This window comes from Palaemon carinicauda, chromosome 26 (assembly GCF_036898095.1).
Source record: "Palaemon carinicauda isolate YSFRI2023 chromosome 26, ASM3689809v2, whole genome shotgun sequence".
NCBI classification, from domain to species: Eukaryota; Metazoa; Arthropoda; class Malacostraca; order Decapoda; family Palaemonidae; genus Palaemon; species Palaemon carinicauda.
Genome location: NC_090750.1, coordinates 97205938 through 97224518, shown reverse-complemented (window position 1 = coordinate 97224518; position 18581 = coordinate 97205938). Strand labels below are relative to the sequence as shown.

Genomic DNA, 18581 nt, shown 5'->3' with positions numbered 1-18581 from the left:
TTTCTCCGCGCGCGGTTCCCTTGGTGACGGGAGGTCTTCATCCGACAGGGATGGAGTCTCTCTCTGAGAAACAGGAGGAACTTGTCTCGATGGTCTGCATGGAGTCAGCTTCGCCCTCGTGGAAGTGACCTCGTCAGAAACTCCTCTTTTCCTCTTCAAAGGGGTAGAGGAAGCCATGGATCCATGCCTTAGATCTAGAGCTATACAGTAGGTCGATCTGATGAGCGATCAGACAAGACAGGCTTGAAACCCTGTGTTACGGCTCTGATTAAGGCACTGAACCAGGGCTGCTGGCTGACGGATGCACTGTCACACAGATCCCCTGAAGGGAAAGGGACCGAAGGTTCCCTATGAGGAGTCACTGTGATAGGTGGATCTGCCTTAGAAGGCAGTTTAGGGATCCTGAACTCCTCTGCTTGAAAGTGTTTCCCTTCTCCCGCAGTGTGCGCTGGTATGCGTTTGCGGGGAGGGGAATGAGGCGATGGCAACCTTGCCGGGTGACGCATCTGTGCTCGTGCCTGTTGGTGCGCGCGGGAGAGCCTTGGCGCGCGCGCGGGAGAGTCTTTGCGCGCGCGCGGGAGAATCTTGGCACGGGCGTGGCCGCGCGGGAGTGTGTTGGCGCGTGTCCGTAAGAGAGAGCTGGCGCGCGGGTACAGGTGGTGCATGCGCGCGGGAGATAGTTGGCACGCAGGTGAGCGGGAATGTTCAGGCGAGCGCTGGCGCCCTGGTGAAAGTTGGCGCGTAGGTGAGAGCGGCAACGTGGTTGTCGTCTCACCTACAGACTCGTGCGCTGGAGAATGATGGCGCGCAGGTATTTGGCGCGCTGGTTGGCATTGGCTGGCGCGCGGGGGAGCGCTGGGGATGAAGGGCGCACATGTTGGCGTGCAGGAGAGTGCTGGCGCATAGGAGAGTATTGGCGCGCAGGTGAGCGTTGGCGCACAGGAAAGGGCTGGCGCGTAGGCGAGCGTTGGGGCATGAGTGAAGGGCGCGTAGGCGCAGGAGAGCGCTGGCGTGCAGGAGATCGTGGGCACACAGGAGACCGTAAGCGCGCTGTGGTGTGCTGGCGTGTGGGCAACCCTGGGCGTGTGCGCACCGCACCCATGAGCGCTGACGTGTAGCTGAACGTTGGCGCGCAAGCGCTTGAGGCTGCTGCCATCTGTGAGGGCGAGCAGGTTGAGGGCCGAAACGCTGTAGGGTGAAGAGCTGCTGGTGAGCACTGAAGGTCTGGGCGCGTGGCGCACATTGCGAGTCTGATGGCGCGCCGCTGCACACTTTGGTGGAGCTACAGTGGGCTCTACTGGCGACAGGAAAGGTGATGGAAGGTCGGCAGGTCTGGAGGATGGATGGCCGGCGTGTCCTTTGTAAGGACGACCATCCACCGAAGGAGATTGCGAACGATCTGCAGAGGGGTCCAGGAACGAAGTCACAAGACTGGTTGCAGGTGCAGTGATGGTTGATGTATGAAGGTCTGACAGAGGGGGCTCTTCTGTGGGGGACTGCAGTGATGACGTTGAACCAAAGAGGTGCCTCTTTACCGCTGGTGAAGGGAGACCTCTAAGGTGAAGAGGAAGGCGAGCCTTCCGATGGATGCGCCCTCTGGGGGCCGTTGGATCAGCAAGCCGACCGTCAGCAGTCCTCCGAAGAGGAGTCTCTATAAGTGAGCTCCCCCGAGGGACAGAAACACTTGCAGGAGAGACCGACGTTGAGCTTAGTTTCCCTCTTGGAGGATGGTCAGGAACGGGGAAAACTAAGTTGGCAGCTACAGCTGTAGAGTTTGGAGTGGCAGAGGAGATGAATGACACCGCATGAGACACCTCTGACACAACAACGTCAACAAGAGTCAGGGGATCTACCTCTGACAGCGACGAGGATTGCTTAACAGAAGCACCCATGCGGATGAACTGCAGCAGGGCTTCCTTGGAGGCCTCACCCGGGGAGAGAGGTGGGGCTGCTTCGCTAGGGGAAGCAACATCATCTCTCGAGACCCAGGGTTAGTCGATAATAAATTGGTCTACGCTACTACTCGACGGTCTCTCGTAAGAGACCAAACGAGTAGGAGCTTCGGAGGAAGGTTGGGCGATGGAAGAAGAGGCCTTGGGTTTTTCTCCCTTCAAAGCAACCTTTGAAGAAGAAATATCCCGCTTGGACTACTTCTTCCGCCATTGCGCAAACCTCTCCCACTGGGAGGAAGACCACTCCCTGCACTCATTACACTTGTTAACACTATCACACCGTTGACCTCTGCAGGAAGGACAAAGGGCGTGAGGATCAGTCTCGACCACCGACATATATGTTCCACAAGGGTGGCCGTAGAGTCCAGGGCAGGTGCGCATGGTCGCAGAAGTCAACTTCACACACACATGCAGTACTAAGAGAAAAAGAGAAAACAAAATGGCATTGATGGTTGCCAATATTCAGCAAGGATGAAGAGCGGCAACGTCCGTTCACCATCCGAGCCGAAGGCAAAGTGAGCTCAATCATAGGTGTGTGAGGGGGAGCAGTAGCAAGCTACCCTCCCTAGCCCCCGCTAACTTGCGGTGTGGGTAGTTAACCCTCGTTGAAAATTAATGGCTTGTCATTTCAGCTACGCCGAAAGTAATACCCCCATTAAATAGTGTGGTTTGTATTCCAGTTACAGAACAAATGCCATATTTGGAGATAATTCGTATCATTTACCCTCACTAAATTTTAATGGCTCGTCCTTTCGCTTTGCCGAAAATAATAACTCCTATAAATAGTGTTGATTTGTATTCCAGTTACGGAACAAAGAATATATCCAATTTCTTGTGAGTCCAATGCCCAAAAATACTTTACATAACTTTTTATCACCCTAAACATTTCCTATAATAAATATCTTATCTCTTATAGACATATCTTAAAATGACTTCCTTGAAATAGAAAGATAATTACCCAGTAACTTATTTTACAACACTTACCGGCATTTTTAATCTCTTCCACAACCTTATCTGCTGCAGGAGAACTTCCTTTCCCAGATCTGTCTCCTCCTAGGTCATTTACAACAACTTTTGCCCCTCGCGATCCAAATAGGAGAGCATATGCACGACCAAGGCCTGATAAAGTACACATGACATTATTTTCACATAAGTGCTAGCATAATATATAGTTTGTTCAAATAATTTTAACACTTCCATATTCATTACCAATCCTATTAGACAAGTATCTAAGAACCCCAATTCAAAGCTATCTAGATTAAATTATAAAGCTTGTTTATAGGGACCATCAAGTATGTCTGGATACAAGAGAGAGATGTAATTGCAAACATAATAATCAATAGATTTATATTCAAATTCTGTAATAAGGAAGAGTGATTGTTCATACAAATTTTCTTTATTATAACTTATTTTACTGATCACAGATTTTCCTACCAAAAAGAAGAAAAAAAAGTCATCTATGGCTATATCTAAACAATTTTCCTCAGATAATCAACCCATTATAAGGGCTACAACTATTTCAAGTGTGCCCATGTTTTTCATTTGTAGGAGGATACTCCCCATTCATAGCAATAAGACATACTGGACATACTGTATCACATATCCTTTCAAGGTTTATGAGGAGCATAAAATTTGCACAAAGGTATGAATATGCCATATTTGGAAATCCTTTGTATTTTTCCTAGTAATAAAAACCTGGAGCTCATTACTGTGGAGTATTTATTTCAGCGAAGCTGAAACTAGCTGAGACAGTACTACATTGTATTCTTATCTGGTTATGGTTCATTCTTTACTTACTCTCCTCTGTCCTCATACACCTGACAACCCTGAGATCACCAAATAATTTTTCTTCACCCAAGGGTTACCACTGCACTGTAATTGTCCTGTGCCACTTTACTCTTGGTAAAGGTAGAATAGACTCTTCAGCTGTGGTAAGCAGCTCTTCTAGGAGAAGGACACTCCAAAATCAAACCATTGTTCTCTAGTCTCGGGTAGTATCATAGCATAGGTATCATGGACTTCCACTGTCTTGGGTTAGAGTTCTCTTGCTTGAGGGTGCACTCAGGCACACTAATCTGTCTTATTTCTCTCCCTCTTGTTTTGCTAAAGTTTTCATAGTTCATATAGAAAATATCTATTTTAATGTTACTTTTCTTAAAACATTTTATTTTCCCTTGTTTCCTTTCCATACTTGGCTATTTTCCCTGTTGGAGCCCCTGGGCTTATAGCATCCTGCTTTTCCAACTAGGGTTGTAGCTTAGCGGGTAAAAATGAAATAAAAAAAAAAGCTTTTCCTAAAGGATATGATTACCCACCACTAGTTAGCGGGGGAGGAACAGGGTAGGCTAGCCCCCACTCCTACCAGCACTAGCGACTAACCGTTACTTTTATAATTGCAGCAGGACTTTTCAGGGGTTGGTGCTGGTGGGTACATTATGTGTAAAGACCTCCAGGTTTGTATGTTAGGAAAAATACAAATTATTTCCAAATTTGTCATACAAATTTTCTGCTTTTTACTGTGGAGACTCCCCTTTAGGTGCGTGGAAGTCCGTGACCCACTTGTTGGAAACTATCGTGGGATGGCTGCTTGTAAAGGGTTACCGTGAGGGATCCCGCAACCCATTATCCTCTTAGGAGAATGGCTTGGGCAGTTATTGCTGGAAAATAAAGGATCAGTCTGTTAGACAGTAGTTAGTAACTTCGGGCCGTGCCCTATACTAATGCACATTTTTCCTGCCTTCCCCCTTATAGGAGAACTGGGACATAACAAATATATACGTATATATTAGGTTGTCCAAAGATCGTGATACTGACCCCCAGAAGAACGAGGTCAGCTGTGCTGAGTTACACGGATGCTGCGTCCCAAGAGAGGGGAAGATGAAGTAGGAAGTGACCAGTCACTCACACATTCATCCTAAACTTTCTTCGCGGGTAACCTCCGCCTCAACCCTCTGATAATTGTCCCCCAGAAGGGAGACGAGGTGTTAGATCACGTTATGAACAGTGACCACAGGGCCTACTGAGAGCGTGTCTAGGCTCCTGTGGGTTATGTCTTACAGGTAGTGGATGGTGAACATTATTTCACATTTCCACCTGCTTGCTTGAAGTACCTGCTGTACAGAAAAATTCTTTCGAAATGCTAGGGAAGTACTTACTACTTACTCCCCTGACGTCATGTGGATGGGGACCCCTACCTGACAGCAAGATGTCTGAGGCCAGTGTCCTTTCTATTACTCACCTGATCCAAGAGGATATCGAGTTCTTCATGATTTTCCTCTTGGTCTTCCCGTGCTAACGATGAGCCTGTTGATATGGGGTCAAGCTCTTCTCGTCCTTTTGAGATATAATCTTAACGCCCTTACAAGGCATAGTAACAGTTGATCAGGAGTGTCTGTTACAGGTCAGAGACTCCCAATCTGAAAGGATCTACTACTGATGGATTTTGAGTCTTTGCAACAAACTCAGGAACGAAACCGAGTGTGGCCTTGCCCTCATCCCCTTGAATGGGCAATGTCGTACCAAAGACCATGAAACTTGCTGACCCTATTTGCTGAGGGCAAGCCCAAAAGGTCAAGTCCTTATCCGGTGCTTGACGGAAAGGGTCATCAGGGGCTCCTTTCAGTGAACATAAGACCTTGACAACATTCCAAGGAGGTGGTTTAACTTCCGACTGGAGGCAAGAACGCTCAAAATTCTGTGTAAGGAGTGACAATCCCGTCAAGGAGGAAATGTTAACTCCGTTCAGTTCAAAGACAAGGCTCAAAGCTGAGAGAAAGCCTTTCACTACTGACACCGAATTGAGTTTTTCCTCCCTGAGGTACAGTAAAAACTTCGCTACTGTTGGAATAGAGGCACTGAGAGGATAGACACCACGACACCAACCATAAAAGACAGACCCCTTCGCCTGGTATACTGCAGACGACAACTTCAGGAGGTATCCTGCCATGTGCTTAGCAACTGGCTTCGAAAAGCCTCTTTGTGAGGAGTTGCTGGATAAGCTCCAGGCCTGAAGACGTAGTGATGGAATCGCTTGACGAAAAATTTTCACGAGTGGTTGTCTGAGTAGCTTGGGAAGTGGGGGGAGCTCTTTTGCTGCCTCAATGAGCAGATGTAAAAGGTTTGGAAACCATTCTGCATGCTGCCACAGCGGAGTATGAGGGTCATTGCTAGATCTTGTGATGCCCATACCTTGTTCAATAGCCTCCTTACTAGGTCAAGGGGGGAGACGCATAGACGTCCATTCTGTCCCATCCCACGTGTGTTGGAAAGCATCCTGCCAGAATGACTGTTGGTCCGGTACTGGAGAGCAGTACACGGGAAGTTTCCGGTTGAGGGACATCGCAAAGAAGTCTATTGTTGGCGAACCCCACATAGTCAAGACTTTGTATGCTATCTGTTGATTCAAGGACCATTAGGGGCCATCTGTCTGAGTCCCCCTGCTCAAATTGTCCGCCAGCACATTCTTCTTGCCCGGGATGAAGCGGGCTGTTAAGGCTACCGAATTTTCTTCCGTCCATCTGAGGATCTCCATAGCTAGTTGGCATGGGCGCTGTGAAAAGGAAACTCCTTGTTTGTTGTTTATGTGGGACACTACTGTAGCATTGTAGCTCATCAACACTATGTAGTGTCCCGAAAGGAGCCGGTGGAAATGCTTGAGGGCCACGAATGCTGCCCTCTTTTCTAGGAGATTTATGTGGCACCGCCTTTCGGATTCGGACCAAACCCCGGATGCCGTCAGGTGTAATAGTTGAGCCCCCCACCCTTCTATTGATACGTCCGTGAAGAGCAACAAATCTGGCGGGGGAGAGGGAAGATCTACTCCCCTGAGGAGGTTGGTGTCTAGCACCCACCAACTCATGTCTCTTCTGCTCGGATCTCACCGGTACTAGGGTATTCTGTGGATCTCTGTGCTGAGACCGAAAAGGTCTTCAGCTGCCACTGTAGAGACCGAATACAGAGACAGCTGCGGGGCACTAACTTTTCTAGAGATGTCAGGTGTCCCAACACCTTCTGCCACTAGTGTGCTGGCAGTTCTTCTCTCGAGAGAAAGCTCTAGGCTATCTCCTTCAGTCTCTTTACTCTGTCCTCAGACAGAAAGATCTTGTCTAGTGTGGTCCTGATTCTTCAAGAGAAAGTTCTGGGCTATCTCTTTCAGTCTCTTTACTCTGTCCTCGGACGGAAAGATCTTGTCTAGTGTGGTCCTGATTCTCCTTCTTTAATATATCATATCTTGGACCAGCTGCAGTTGAGACTTCTCTCGGTTTATAAGGATCCCACATCCTGGCAAAATACGAGGAGCTTTTTTCGATGGAGAAGAAGGCTCTAGGTAACGAAGAAGAAGAATGCTGTTCTTGTGTGCCCAGGTGGACACTAGAATAAAAACCCTTATAACACTTGGGGTACTGTGGACAGTCCAAAGCAGAGCACCTTGACCTGGTTTATCTATCCTTCTATGGAGAGCATAGGTACTGTACTTCCTGGATGACGGATGAATTGGGATCTGGAAGTAGGCATCTTTCAGGTCCAACGAGATCATGAAGTCGCGAGGTCTGACAGCCTTTCTGACTGTTTGAGCCATCTCCAATTTGAACGGAGTCTGCTGAACAAACTCAATCAAGCCTAGAGGTCGATAAAGGGTCTCCAGCCTCCAGACGCCTTTCCTATAAGAAATAAGCGACTGTAGAAGCCTGGGGACCATCCCAGGAGTGATTAGTTAGAGGATTTATTCTATACTTTATTCAACATAAGAGAATTTACCATAGTACAGTATGATAGTTGAAAGGTTAGTAAGGGAAGAAGTAAAGTATTATTAGAAAGGGTTGATATACATAAATACATAAGAGAAGATGTGAGAAAAACATTAACAGGTTTTTTTTAAGAAATAAATAGGCAATATAGGGATAATCCGTGAAGAAAAGAGTTGTTTTAGTGATGTCACAGTAACATCACGTTACGTGTTGTTGTTAGAGAGGGTGATTATCGGAGGAGTAGTCAGCCGATTGGATTCATGGTGTTTGAACTACAGTACATTGTTGTTAGGGACGCTCTAATGTCTGTATTGGTTCGTATGTATCTAGTGATGAAATTGCTTTCGTGTTGATAAGCTGAAATCAGATAAAGAATGAAATATAAAGGAGGAGAATATAGTAAAAATAGTAAATTTATCTGGGACCTCTTGGAGAGCGTCCTTCTCTAGCATGGTGACTTCAGCCAAGAGGGCCTGGTTCTTCACTGATCCCTTCCCATAAGGCTCTGTCATCAGAGGAGGAGGAGAGTCGATAAAAGGGACGGTGTACCCCTTTCTTAATATGAGTCAACCAAGGGTCGGCTATATATTGCATCCACCTCTGCCATCTGCTCTTTAGGCATCCCCCCACTGGTGGACAGGTTGGGGGATTGCCCTCCCTAACGGTAACATCCTCGCTGGGGTTTCACATTACCTTTACCCTTTCTTCCTCCTCTGGGATGAAAGAGGCGCCTGAATTCCTGCTGTGGCACTTCCCACTTATTTGGTACCCTTTTTCTTTGGCCTTAAGGCATAGGGGTTGGTTGCCTTTCCTGCAGGGGTGCGGGTTAATAGGGGTGAGAGGTAACTACTCATTGGAGAAGTGTCCTGACTGCCTCTTCTCCATCAGTCTAAGACCTCTTTAATGTCGTCCCCATTAAATAAAGAATCCGTCCATTAGGGTGTTCCGGAGTTTCATCACCTCCGTCTTGGGCACCTAAATCTGGAATCTTGAGACTACGGGATCTCGTTGTCTCAGGACACAGTTGCCCAATTGGTTGTCCATGTTCTCTCTCAGGAATTCAAGGGTCCTCGCACCTGAGAATAGGAAGGCAAATAATGTCTCTCTCCTCGTGGGTATCGAAAAGTCCTTGTTCTTAACGAGATAACCAACCATGTCCAACCAAGTCCATCCAGGTCGCATATTGCAAGGTGCATTCAGCAACCCGTTCCATATTGGTGGCATCCACCGCAGAGAACTGGACTGGTAGAGTTGCCAGTTTGGCTAGAGATGAACCTTGGGTAAGAAATACAATGGCTGGATCGACTAGAAGGGGGTAAGGGTCGCCTCCCACCATCTCAGAGTACTTTCTCTGCTTTACATATGGCAGAAGTAGAAGTCTAGAGGAGTCCACTGCTCAAAGGGAGAGCGACGTACTGTACCTGCCACTTAGGAGTACGCTCTCTTCTTCGCTGCCTTAACCCCCCTCGACCAAGGTAGACCTACCTTGGGCTTCATGGGTCTCGGTGCGTTGGAAAACTGATCCAACACAGTGTCTTTGACCTCGGACAAACTCTCATCAGCCTCTTCCAGGTTATTAACCTTCCTGATGCAAGTGAGCATCTGCAAAAAGATCCAATATGGAGTTTTTATGATAAAAGAAAGTTTTATGAATACTTACCTGGCAGTTATATATATATAGCTTATGTCTGACTTCCGGCAGAATCTATTCGAAAATCGCGGCAACCGCCTTGTGGTGGTTGTGCGGTTAGGTGGTTAATAACACTTACAGGGTGGTACCTGGAATCATTCCCGTTTTCTGTTCCTCAGATTATCTTTGCCCGACCTGTCTCCTGAGGGAAGGTGGGTGGGCTTTAAAATATATATATATATAACTGCCAGGTAAGTATTCATAAAACTTTGTTTTATCATAAAAACTCTTATTTTTATGAATAGCACTTACCTGGCAGTTATATATATATAGCTGATTCACACATTTGGAAAAGGGAAACAGACAGTAAACATCATTGGGGAAACAACAAAAGAGTTGTAGGAGAAAAAACACCTTGATTCCTTACCTGCTAAGGTAGCCGACTTCAAAGGTTACTGCCTCTAGAGTCGCTTTCCCTTAGGCGTGTTCAGCCAGGAGTAGACCTGCTATGCTGCAAACAACTCCATCGAGTCTGACAAAGGGGTAAGACCAACAACTTGACTAGGCTTCAGAAACCACCTTTGCCCCATATAATAAAAACCTGCAACCTTACTAAAACTAACCACCTAACTTTGCAGAAATAGATATAAACTATCTATCTGGACTGAGGGAATCTTACCACAAGACGAGGTCCTCAGACAACCATAAAAATACAAACCTTCAAACATGTATACAAACTAAGGTTGAGTGGGGGTAGTAACTCCTTTGCCTAATACAGAAGCCACAGCTACGTATGGGCCCAAACTTGTCATAGTCTACTCTCACCTCTCTGAGGTAATGAGAAGCGAAGACAGAGTTGCTCCTCCTGAACGTTACGTTCATGATTTGCCTAACTGACATATTTTTCTTATATGCCAGAGAGGTAGCAATGGCTCTCACTTCGTGAGCCTGTACTTTCAACAGGGCGAAGTGTTCTTCCTCACATAAGAGGTTGGCTTCCCTAATAGTTTCCCTCAGGAAAAAGGACAAAGCGTTCTTTGACAGGGGTTTTTGAGGATCCTTCACTGAACACCATAACGAGTTGGATGCACCCCTCACGTTCTTAGTGTGGGCCAAATAAGCCTTGAGGGCCCTAACTGGGCAGAGGAGTCTTTCCTGCTCCTGACCCACTAGGTTCGTGAGGTTAGGGATCTCAAACGTCCTAGGCCAGGGTTTCGAAGGGTTCTCGTTCTTGGCGAGAAAGTCGAACGTTAAGGCACAAACTGCTCCATTTTGATTGAAGCATACACGCTTCTCAATCGCCTGGACCTCGCTGACCCTTTTGGCAGTCACTAGAGTCATAAGGAAGAGGGTTTTCTTTGTTACATCTCGAAGAGAGGCTTGCGAGATAGGTTCAAATTTCTTGGAACACAGAAACTTAAACACCACATCCCGGTTCCAAGATGGGGGTCTTAATTGTACCTGTTTCGTCATCTCAAAAGACCTAATGAGGTCCTGCAAATCTTTATCTTGAGACAACTCTAGGCCTCCATGCCTAAAGACGGTTGAGAGCATACTCCTGTATACTTTGATGGTAGATACAGCCAGCTTAGCATCCTGTCTGAGGTACAATAAAAAGTCTGCAATCTGGCTCAGAGAGGTAGTGGTCGAGGATATCTTGTGCCGCCTGCACCAAGCTCTAAAGGTCTCCCACTTAGACTGGTAGACTCTTGTGACGAGATCCTTCTTGCTCTGGCAATAGCTTTCGCCGCTTGTGCCGAAAAGCCTCGAGATCTAACGAGCTTCTCGACAGTCTGAAGGCAGTCAGTTTGAGTGAGGGGGTTTTGATGATATCTCTCGAAGTGGGGCTGTCTGAGAAGATCTGGACTTGCCGGGAGTCTTCTTGGGAAGTCCATCAGCATGCCCACCACTTCGGTGAACCATTCCCTTGCAGGCCAGAATGGAGCCACTAGGATCATTCGTCCCGAATCGAGGAGAGCAAATTTTCCGACGACCAGATTGACGATTTTGAACGGGGGAAACACATACATGTCCATCCCTGTCCAATCCATCAAGAAGGCGTCCACTGCTACCGCTTCCTCGTCCGGTACTAGGGAGCAGTAGTTGGGGATCCTCTTGTTCAAGTTGGAGGCAAAAAGGTCTATTACAGGTCTGCCCCACAACTTCCAGAGGCTCTGACAGACATGCGGGTTGAGAGTCCACTGTGTGGGAAGAACTTGTCCCTTCCTGCTAATCATGTCTGCCCTGATGTTTCTTTGCCCTTGAACAAATCTCGTCAACAGCTGGGTCTCGTTCTCGCTCGCCCAAAGGAGAAGCTCTCTCGCTGTTCTGAACAGAGAGAGGGAGTGAGTTCCCCCTTGTTTCCTGATGTACGCGAGAGCTGTGGTGTTGTCTGAATTGATCTCCACAGTCTTCCTTGACACCGAGGTTCCGAAGGCCTTTAGTCCCAACAGAATTGTCATTAACTCCTTCCTGTTGATATGGCAACTGACCTGACTTCCTTCCCAAATGCCTGAGACCTCCTTGTTCCCTAGTGTTGCTCCCAGGCCTGACTCCGATGCGTCTGAGAATAACACTAGGTCGGGGTTCTTCTTGTACAAGGAAATCCCTTCTAACAGAGCTGGGTCCAGCCACCACATCAAAAGATCCTTGATCTCTGTCGGAATGGGAAAAGAAAAGTGTCCTCCTGGGTCTTCCTGTTCCATACCTTTGCGAGGAAGTGTTGCAGAGGTCTTAGGTGCAGTCTCCCCAACGAGACAAACTGCTCTAGGGAGGATAGAGTTCCCAGCAAACTCATCCACTCCTTCGCTGAGCATTCTTGCTTCTTTAAAAATCCTCTGACTTTCTCTAGGCACCTGGTCTGCCTTTCCTGGGAGTTAGAAGCCCGAAAAAGAACTGAATTCAGAACTATCCCCAAATAGAGAATAGTCTGATTCGGTTCGGTCTGAGATTTCTCCCTGTTGATGACGAGTCCCAGGTCCTGAGTCATCGTATAGGTCTTCTGTAGGTCCTCCAGACATTTTTCTTTCGACTGGGATCGGATCAGCCAGTCGTCCAGATAGAAGGAGACCCTTATCCCCTCCTGATGTAACCAGCCTGCCACGTTCGCCATTAGCCTGGTGAAAATTTGAGGAGCTGTGCTGAGACCGAAGCAAAGTGCCCTGAATTGAAAGCACTTGCCCTGAATCACAAATCTCAGATATTTCCTTGAAGTCGGATGAATGGGGAAGTGAAAATAAGCATCCTGCAGGTCGAGAGATACCATCCAGTCGCCTGGACGAACTGCTGCAAGCACGGACTGGGTCGTCTCCATGGAGAAATTTGTTTTCTCTACGAAGGCGTTCAGAGAGCTGACATCTAGGACTGGTCTCCATCCACCAGAGTTCTTGGGGAGGTAAGGTCTTGAACTGGCTCTATTGCTCCCTTGACCAACATCTGGTCGACTAGCTCCAGAAGAGCTTCTTGTTTCCCCACGTCGGCATATTGAGCACCTAAGGCTAGGGGAGTGTCTGAGAGAGGACGCTTCTTTAAAAAGGGGATCTTGTAACCTTTCTTGATCATCGAGAGGGACCAGGTGTCCGCCCCTCTCCTCTTCCAAGACTGCCAAAAACAAGACAGTCTTGCCCCTACTGTTGTCTGGAGGACTTCCATCTCATTTCTTGGATCGGGGCCTAAACGCAACCTCTGCTGGTCCTTGGCCCTGACTCTTGTCTTCTCCCCCTGAAATCCGCTCTCGAGGAATCCCTACTCCAAAAGGGCTGCTGGAACTTCTTCTCTTCCTTCTTCAGAGAAGCAAGAGCAACAGGCAAAGGCTTCCTAGCAGACCGAGATAAAACGTCCTGAGTAGCCTTTTGTGCCAGAGAAAGGGACATATCTCTGACCAGAGCTTCGGGAAAGAGATGGTGTGATAGAGGGGTGTATAGCAGCTCCGACTTCTGGGCAACAGTCACCGATCTAGAGGTGAAGGAGCACAACAGGGCCCCCTTCTTCAAGACCCCTGCTGAGAAAAGGGAAGCCAACTCATTAGCCCCATCCCTTAGAGCTTTGTCCATGCAGGACATGATACAGTACTCGTCACATCCTTTGTGCCTTCCAGAAGTTCTGTCTTTCTGGCCAGAGTCCTGAGAGACCAGTCTAGGAAGCTAAAAACCTCGAAAACCCTGAAAATTCCCTTGACGAGGTGATCAAGCTCCGACATGGACCACATCACCTTGGCAGAGTTCAGTGCATGTCTTCTTGCCGAGTCCACAAGAGCAGAGAAGTCACCTTGGGAGGAGGCAGGCACTCCTAGACCCAAAGGTTCCCCTGTCTCATACCACATACCAGCCTTGGAAGCGAGCAGAGATGGTGGGAAAGAAACGGTGGTCTTGACCGCTTGCCTCCGTTCCTTCATCCAATCACCCACCTTAGCGAGTGCTTTCCAGGCAGAAATTGAAAGTTTCATTTTGATGAAGGCCGAATGCTTCGTAGCCTTCTTCCTGGTGAATTGTGACCGAGGAGAACGAGGCGCCAAAGGTTGGAATTCCTCCCCATAAAGTTCTAAAAGGGAGCGAGACAGAACCTTATAGTCACTAGCAGAGTCGGTAGGTTTCTCTTCCTCTTCCGATACATCATCGAGGTCCTGATCAAGGCCAACGTCTTGAAGAAGTGGGCTGCAAGCAGCCTGGCACCGAGAGCTGCTTGCGTCCTGGCACCGAGCGTAGGCGTCGTCCTGGCGCCTAGAGAAGGAAGTGTCCTGGCGCCGAGCGCTGCTATCGTCCTGGCGGCGAGAAGAGGTATCGTCCTGATGACGAGAAGCGGTATCATCCTGATGACGAGAAGTGGTATCGTCCTGATAAGGCAGGCTGCATTCGTCCTGATAATGCAGGCTGCATTTGGCCTGCTGCCTAAAACGCAAGGTGGAATCGTCCTGGAGCTTCGAGCGAGAAGTGGAATTGTCCTGGCGCCGAGGGCGAGAGGCAGTATCGTCCTGGCGCCGAGAGCGAGAGGAAGTAACGTCCTGGTGTCGAGCCGATGAAGAGGGTGTGCGTTGTCGTACGGCCGACGAAGTGCGCAGAGGTTTCTTTGGAGAGATACTTCGTTCCCTCTTAGAAGACGATCTCTGAACTGGCAAAGAGACATCCTTACGTCTGTCGGACTGGGAAGGAGGGCGGCTGAAAGCTTGCACTAGCGATGGAAGCTGTTCATGCATAACAGCCATGAAAAGTTTAGCAACTTCTGCTGGTTCTCGCGGTTCTGAAGGAGGCAGCTGTTTGGGAGCGCTGGCAGTAGAAGCAGGGAGTTTATCAGGTTTAACTGGGCTAAGGACTCTCTGTTTCATCCTCTTAACAGGAACAACATCGAAGTCGTCCTCAGAAGGCTCAGGTTCTCGGCTACTAGAACCGGGAGAGGGAGAGCGAGACTGCACATCCCGGTCCCACCTTCTCTTCGTCGGTCTTGATTCGTATTGCCACTTGCGTCTGGGAGAAGGATCAGGTGAAGACACAAACGCATCCGACACGCCTTTCCTTCGGCGGTCAAGAGCAGCCTGGGAAGTCGCAACAGGACTGTCCTAGGCGACGACTGACCGAGGATAAGCACCTCTCACCCCCTTTCGGCTTTCGACGTACCTTCTCCCTTGGTCCTGGGAGCTTGGTAGAGGTCTAGACCTAGGGGTATGACAGGTTCGATCAGCCGCCACTTCCACTGCACTTTCACAAGCACTAAAATCACTTTCACCCTTACCTTTAAAGGCCCCAAGTTGTAATTTAATGGCCTCCAACTCGGCAGCCATCCTGGCATACCAAGGGTCATCCGCAGTGGCAGATCCTGTAGAAGGGGAAGGAACAACTTCCAAAGAGGTAACAATTAAAGGGTCAATAGATAAATCTAAACTAGCTTCACTAGCAGACTTTGACTTTGATTTAGCTCTCCTAACTCTATCGAGGTCTAGTTTGCGCACATAGCGCTTCATAGCTAACCAATCATCTTCATTTAACCCTCGCATTCCTTGCACCTATTATTTAGTGCACATTCAAACCCCCTGCAACCCATACAAACTGTGTGAGGGTCAACCGACACTTTCGGTAACCTCACCTTGCATACATCACTCGCACATCCACGAATATGAAGTTTTTCACTCATGATAAACAAAGCAAAAAATACAAAAATTATAACAAAACACGATTGCCAAATCCCAAAACAGTGTACAGTACTTCACCAAACGAAGTCCAAAACAGCGATGTAGGGAAGCTATTCGAAAAACTCTTAATGGCCTACCAACGATGTTGTCGATCCGGCCGGCAGAGATAATCTGAGGAACAGAAAATGGGAATGATTCCAGGTACCACCCTGTAAGGGTTGTTAACCACCTAACCGCACAACCACCACAAGGCGGTTGCCGTGATTTTCGAATAAATTCTGCCGGAAGTCAGAGACTTAAGCTATATATATATAACTGCCAGGTAAGTACTATTCATAAAACTGAGTTTTTTGCTCTAAAGGTGTAATCTTTAGGCTGGCATAAGCTGGCAGCACTCCATCTGAATGTTCCAAGCTGTTGTCGCAAGGTTCTTCCTCTCCCGAGCTAGCATCTATAGCAGCCCGGGGAGGGTGGAGGTCATCAACTTTATTTCTTCCCGTTGAGGAGTGGGCCCTGGGAGGGAGTCCGCTATGTCCCGATCTTACGGGAGCGACATGAACCGTTGAATGTTCCCCTCAATTCTGATGTTCATTCAGAGAACGCCAGTTCTTGGGCAACATCTTCAAATCCTTCCTCTCTTTTGGGCAAATTTCAAATTCGCCCAGTAGGGAGGAATCCTCTTTCCTGGTCGCTTTCGTTAGTTTTGTGCCTTCGGAAGTTTTCAGTGGAGGAGGAACCTTCATAAGTGCTACAGAAGGCTCTTCTCTGGCTACTTCTATAGCCAAAAGCTTATAGTTCTCTGTGGGAGAAACCTCTGTAAGAAATTTATATCTCTCACTTGTACGAAGGTGGATCATATTCGCCCTGGGGTGGGGGTGACGGCCACTCAGTCCCTTCTCTTCCTCTTGGTTGTGATCGGAATCCCTCCCATTGTCTCCCAGGTCAGATCTTGATTGACAAGATTCTTGGCTTTGAGGTAATCCTCATATCTCGAAGCCCTGTGGGTGACAGGAGGAGGAGGAGGTAGTGGCTGTCTTATCTATGCTAGATTGCCTCGGATCAGCTGGACCGTCACTCCCTACTGAGGACTCCAACAGGATGCTGGGTATCTACGGGGAAGGTGGAAGGTTGGCTGGGATACCAACTGCCTGCCTCAGCGCTTGAATCAGGTCCTGAAATCAAGCTCCCTTGTGTTCCCTAGGTTTAGATGGTGTACCCTGGGAAGGAAGAGGACGCGTGGACTTTGAGTCATGCTGTGAGTCCTTTCCCCGCTGTCCATCTGTCAATCGTTCCGGTTGAGCGGGCTCCACCTGTGAACACTAGCGATGACAAGATCGTTGGCATTCGGTGACCTAAGCACCTTGATCCGATCTTGCTGGAAAAACACCATTTTCCTGAAGGCGCTGGCGAGGCAAGAAATGATAATACATCCTAGCGCATGTGTTTCTACCCGACCGCTCAGGTGTGGGAACGTGCTCGGCAGGCGAGAGGTGGAAGTGAGCTGTCTCTCTCCTCCCTCTTTCAGGTGAGTGCTTGCCTAACGGGGGCTAACAATACCCTGCGACAACCCTTACACTGCCGTATTCTTATCCAGCTGTCATCATACATACAGGTGGCTGCTATCATACATACACCCTAAAAATCTATACACTTACACCAACACTTGTACCCGTAAATATCAAAACCTCACCCTCCCGCTAATTGATCCTAGGACATGATGTCCTTACACATTGGGGGCAACAACCACTTACCTAACCTGACCTGGGGAACCATGTTTTTCGTACATTGGGGCATCTCTAAACGATCCATAGGTAAAGTTAAACAGTGGTAGAAAATGAAGAAAAAATAATGGGATGAATCTTACATTCAAACTTGGACAGCCACTTAAACTTGTAAAATTATAGTTGAGGACAGAACAACATTTTGAACAGAAACCATTGATTTTCCTCTCTGTAGTAAATAATGTACTTCCGCTGAACTTGGGGTGTATGATAGCGGCCATATGTATGTATAATGACGGCTAACTAAGAATACGGCAATGTAATGGGGCTCGCAGGGGGGCATTCAGGACACAACTTGTAGGTTAAGTTAGGGGGGGAAGTTTGGGTTAATTGGTGTCCATATTTTATGCTTCCTGGAGGAACTGGCCGCTGATATACAAAGGCTCCCTAAATTTGATAATTTTAACAGCAAATTAAACTGAAAACCCATTAGAAAGCCTAAGAACAAGTATATATATTAAAAACCTAATGGTTTTTGCTCCGCCGTGCCCGCTTCGCTTGCAGGAAAAGATAAACATCAAGCTTCTATGTACTGGTAGCAGTATATGCTGCGCTACCCACAGTAACCCCATTGATTATTATTTCTTTGATAATTGTTTTTATTTGCATTGAAAATAAGTCATTCTCGAAGAAAACAGAGGTTTTTCTAAAGGAAACACCTTTCTTATAGTAGAAAAGCTTTTTCCGTCCGTAACTATAATAAAACCCTTAAACGTCCTTACTCTAATATGGGATATTAACCATAAACACACTCCTTAACACAACTTGAACGACCTAACATTACATATTACAACTATGAGTGTGGTAATGGGGTTGGAGTTAAGAATTATTACAGGGTAATCAATGTATACTTGGTTAAAAAAAAATATCGTGTCTTTTAGAAAAGATATTAAATTCAACTTACCACCACCGGCACCCGTAACAATTACAACTCTCCCATCAAACCGTAATTCCTCCATATTTAGAACTTGAGGCAGTTATTTCCAAAGTGACACTGCACTAGCATCAAAAGATTTAGTTAATCAGTGTTGTTCAGGGTCAAGGGTCCGACAGGGTCCGACAGGGCCCAAAGTTTAGACTCGGACTCTTGTTGTTGTTAGGGAGAAGATAACATTATCAACAAGTTGCGTTCCATTGAAAAAAAAAATATCGTCGCTCACTTATCTAACTATAATGCCTAGAATGTTTCATATCTTAATTTCTGTCGTATCATTTCTACTTTTGTAAGTGTTTCCGTAACTGACATTAAACTAGAATTAAAAATTAAATATGGTCAAATTAGACGTATAAATATGCTAAAAATTTAAGTAGATAGTTAGATAGATACTTTATTCACCACAACCATTCAAT

The 18581-nt window shown here is 47.3% G+C and overlaps 1 protein-coding gene across 1 annotated transcript in view; it reads right to left on the bottom strand.

Annotated features, from left to right (window-relative positions):
- The window catches only part of LOC137620080 (peroxisomal multifunctional enzyme type 2-like), a 170436-nt gene extending 152102 nt beyond the window's left edge, over positions 1-18334 (bottom strand). Inside the window, exons 1-2 of the mRNA XM_068350355.1 lie at positions 18136-18334; positions 2937-3071 (exon numbers count right to left, since the gene is read on the bottom strand). Of these exons, the coding sequence (XP_068206456.1) occupies positions 2937-3071; positions 18136-18190 (190 nt within the window). The 5' untranslated portion in view covers positions 18191-18334. The remainder of the gene's footprint in view (positions 1-2936; positions 3072-18135) is intronic.
- Positions 18335-18581: the final 247 nt, after the last annotated feature.